The 4,464-nt window shown below is 41.6% G+C and overlaps 1 protein-coding gene across 1 annotated transcript; it reads left to right on the top strand.

Annotated features, from left to right (window-relative positions):
- The first annotated feature begins 343 nt into the window (after positions 1 to 343).
- Positions 344 to 1,483, top strand: LOC147305263 (TELO2-interacting protein 1 homolog). Its single transcript, XM_086277981.1, has 3 exons — positions 344 to 539; positions 671 to 830; positions 1,296 to 1,483. Exons 1-3 carry the CDS (start codon positions 345 to 347, stop codon positions 1,481 to 1,483), a joined length of 543 nt encoding a protein of 180 aa, XP_086134107.1. The 5' UTR covers position 344.
- Positions 1,484 to 4,464: the final 2,981 nt, after the last annotated feature.

The raw sequence follows: 4,464 nt of genomic DNA on the forward strand, positions 1-4,464 counted from the left end.
AAAGCTGTTTAATGTCTGATCTAACTGTGTCAGACATTTGCGTTCTCACGTGCATGGATAATATCTAGAAAACCTCAGGTCTTCAGTGCATGTGCAAAAGTGGTTAGAAAGCAGTGCATTAACATGTGTTTTGTCTCCTTGCGTAGCTGCTCAGTCCATCCAGACTCCTCTCCATATCCAACAGTGATGCCGGCAACTCAAATACAAGCTCTCTCCAAGTGATTCCTTCATCATCAACATCCACGATCCACCAGCTCAACACCAACATCTGGCAGCTATCCATCCAACTCGAGGGCATCACCTGCTGTGCTCAGGCGCTGGGCCGCGATTTCCATCCCTTGTTGATGACCTCGCTGTATCCTGTGCTGGAGAAAGCTGGTGAGGAGACGCTGCTGGTCAGCCAGGCGGGACTGAGCTCCATGTGGGACATCAGTAAGGCCTGTGGATACGCTTCCCTCAAGGAACTGATCAATGAGAACTCTGACTACCTGCTTAATGACATTTCACTCAACCTTCAGAGAATCAGCCAGCATCCACAGGTAGTTATGTTTTTAACCCAAAATGGACACAGAAATGACTGCTGGAGGGTTTACCTGATTTCCTCCTTTGTCTGCTTTGTGCTGCCCTGAGCTTGTACTGTATTTCATTATAATCCTGTCTTGTTGCCCAGGCTCCACGGGTGTTGACAGTTATGTTGACTCACTCTGACTGCAGCCTGCTGCCGCTGATCGGGGACATCGTTCAGGATGTGCTGACGGCTCTGGATCTCAGCTACGAGCGCACAGCTGCTCTTTTCTGCTCCGTGCTGCACGCGCTCATGAAGGCACTGGGTAAGATTTCAACAGTGATGTCAGCTTGAGTCTCACATATGCTGGGAGTCAAAGAGGACAAGGAAGAAAATGTAACTCGTGGCATGCTCTGCCAAATTTTTTTAATGTTGCTTAACTTTATGTTTTCTGCAGTGCCTTTCAAAGTTTCTACCAAGGGGTACATTTCAGGATGTATAATTTGCTCGTTATCAAATTATCAGTATCTTTGGAAACATTTAATACATCGTGATGGTTTAAATGCTGAGTTGTTTTCTGCTGTAGAATTAATATTCATAATAATACTTATACAGCGGCACTATAGGTGTTTGCAGTTTTACAAGCCCTCACAGTAAAAATGTGTAAATTAAATGTCACTAATGGCTCTTTCCAAAAAACATCAGTGTCTGTGTCACACTGATTTGATCAGCTGACTTATTTTATTGTAACCAAACCTATGTTCATATTGTTGTCTTGTTTTTCCTTTAGCGAGGTGGTTTCCTTCCACTTGTAGCAGGACCAGTAAGTCTACCAGCTACAGGCAACGCTCCAGTGACCAGGAAGACCTCAGCATTCGCCAATTCCTGCTGAATTACTGCAAACAGAAAGAACTGGCAGAGAGCATTGGAATAGAGGATGATTATAACACTGAAGACCAAGGTAATAGGTCTGTCTAAGGGCCAGTGGAATATAAGCTATAGGTTGTAGTGGTGGTGATATTAGATTCAGAGTGTAGAGGAGATGGATCATTGTAATTAAGATTCATAGAAATCTGAACCTCACTGCAAAACTGGTGTAACCAGCATTTCATTGCTGGCCAGCACTCCTGCAGAGACTCACAGCTGATGACCCATTAGCAGTCCTCAGAGCCTTCAGGGTAAATAAAACAAACCTCTCTTTTCATTAAGTGAGTCAAAATTATTCAAGTCGTCTTTAGTTTTAAACTCTTAGTAGTGAAAGAATGAAAGATGCTGCCCAACAACAGGCTTATTTCATTCAGAAATAGTTCTATTATTTTCTTTTTTGGGTTGTAATGTGAAGACTCTTTAAACTAACATTTCTTCTATCAGCACAGAAAGATCACTGTGTGGATGCCTTCTTAGAGGCTGCTTTTCAAACTGTCTCAGAGAATCACAAAGTAGGACTTTGTGATAAATGAAGCTGATAGTTTTTTGTGATCTTTGGTGCAAGTGTCAGCTGATTCAACTTGTCGGTGTAAATTAGGCTACTCGTCAGCTCCTGTCATCAGCTGGAATATTTTTAAATTTGTTATTCATATTTTCATTGATGAACTGACAAATACAGACACATTAAGTCTGTAAACAGTCATTTATTCACTCAGAGCTGCTGCTGGGAAATTGTTTCATCAGCAACATGCAGCTTTTGGATATATCCAAGTTTTGTAAATAGGGGAGACCGGGGATAGTTGTAACGTGGGTCAGTTGTAACACTTCCAATTTCTCCAATCAGGGCTAAGTTTCAAATGATGTGACTCATCCTGTGCATGCCCAATTCAGTTCTGCTATCACATGTGAAAAATCAGCACATTTTGTCAAACACAGACAATTTAACATGAAAAAAAGTAATTTGTATGCCAAAAAGTAAGTTTTTCTACTTTATTTCAATTTGTAATAGCATTATCTGCTTTGCAGTTAAACTCATCAAACTTAAATTATGTTATTTGTATGTCTATGGGGATATATTCTGTGTAGGTCTTTAGTGCTAATGTTTTAGCCGTTGCCTGTAATGTTAGCGAGTTCATGGCTATAGGAGTCTGGGTCAGTTGTAACAGCAACAGTCTGGGTTAGTTGTAACAATAATGCAGATGTTACAACTTACCACACTATTACTTTAACTTATATTAAACAAGTTGGGACAACGACATCAGCAGAGAGAGGTTCACTGGTCGCATTTGTATATGCGGTAATGCCATTGGCAACACAATTCCTCCACTGTTTGTGTTCCCACACATACATTATGCAGACCACTGTGTCAGAGATGGACCAGTAGGAAGTACTGGTAGTGGAAATAAGTCAGGATGGGTGCAAGAAACAGATTTCCTCATCTTTCTGAAGCACTTTGCAAACCACACCAAGGTAAGCCATGATAAAAAGTAATGGAATTGCAATGCTGGTGAACAACTACATTTTTTCAGCTTCATTGTTGTGTTCAAAATTGGTGCAAGAGTTGTAGGTTATAATGCCCACTGAGCCAATGAGGCCAAACTCAAGGAAGACCAACCAAAATTAAGGAAATATTCAGTTGCAGAAAATTCCATAATTTGTCTTTTTTGGGGGGTTGGAATATGTTCAAAAGCTAGATTTCTGCATTCTGTCACACACACACAGAGCTACATAAATGGATGTAAGTGCATTCATGTGTTGAATAAACAAAGATTACATGTTAATGTTTTGTTAGTACCCTTATTTCATTGTGTTACATTTCACCCCAGGATATGTTACAACTAACCCAGACTATGGGGTTAATTGTAACATTTCACTCTTCGTGTTTGAGACCATACCATGCAATGGGTAATTGTGCTGCAGAGAAAATAACTGCACTATTTAATAGCAGAGACATGTAAATACTTTGCATTACATTTTGAATCCACTACCTTAAAAGAGCTTCAATTTACAGACAGAAATGTCAAAAATGTTACAACTATCCCCGGTCTCCCCTACTACAATTCATCCAGGAGGATACAATGGGAAGGTTTTATTGAATTTTGACAGCTTGCTGCTTTTGTACATTACATTTTTGTGCATTACATGCCAGGTGCTGTGCGTGCTGGGTGAAACATGTGGGGACTTTGTGAGGAGGAGGGTTTCTAAAGAGGTTCTGCCCAAGCTGAGCGCCTCTCTGGCACGGCAGGCTCCAATCAGCGCCAAGGCTGGGCCTGTCTACACACACACCCTGGCCTACAAACTGCAGCTGGCTGTATTGCAGGGGCTGGGCTCACTGTGCCAGAGACTGGATCTGGGTAAGAGAATAGAGACACAGTGCTCACAAACAGCACAGTTTCACCAAGACACAACATAGTGCATCATCCTGTAGAACTGTACCTGGGCTCTGGCAATGATCAAAGCAGCCACAACATGGACAAATCAGAGCAAGACAACTATTCTTAGTATGACGCCTCACTTTATGGAGATTGGTGCAACATGAAGCCCATTTATGTAAAACCACAGTGAAGATAGATTACCTCTTTCCAGCTGTAATATTTAACTGAAGCTGAAGCTCCTTCACCACCAGGTGGCAGTCTCGTATAACAATGAAAACCAACCATTGGTGTCCCAGCATAAATCAGGGCATCTCTGTTTTATTATACAAACCTTAAACTGTGAAACAGTTTGACATCCTAAATGCATGACGGTGATGTTGTTACTAAAAATGCCTCTTCACTGTGGCAGCTCTGTCATTCAACATATGTTAACCATGACTTTGATGATACGGACCACAGCCAGCTGTGCCAGCAGGATGCTGCTCAGGTCCAAACTGCACACACAGCTACGACTGCAAGCAGCTCTTCTTATACCCAACTGAGAAACGTGATTGTTCAATCAGCGAATCATGAGGTGACAGCGAAGGAGGCCGTTTAATTGATAAGATCAGAGAAGTTGTTGTTGTTTTTGTTTACTTTGTGCTCAACATACTTCCA

Source organism: Aulonocara sp. 'chitande type north' Nkhata Bay, linkage group LG20 (assembly GCF_057382095.1).
Source record: "Aulonocara sp. 'chitande type north' Nkhata Bay isolate Kocher_YH1m ecotype deep benthic linkage group LG20, A_spYH_male_GT1.1, whole genome shotgun sequence".
Lineage (NCBI taxonomy): Eukaryota > Metazoa > Chordata > Actinopteri > Cichliformes > Cichlidae > Aulonocara > Aulonocara sp. 'chitande type north' Nkhata Bay.

Excerpts from the sequence above, each read along its gene's own strand:
- LOC147305263 (XM_086277981.1), top strand. The coding sequence starts at position 345 with ATGACCTCGCTGTATCCTGTGCTGGAGAAAGCTGGTGAGGAGACGCTG. Across the intron at positions 540-670 it reads GAATCAGCCAGCATCCACAG|GCTCCACGGGTGTTGACAGT; the intron begins GTAGTTATGTTT and ends CTTGTTGCCCAG. Across the intron at positions 831-1,295 it reads CGCGCTCATGAAGGCACTGG|CGAGGTGGTTTCCTTCCACT; the intron begins GTAAGATTTCAA and ends TTTTTCCTTTAG.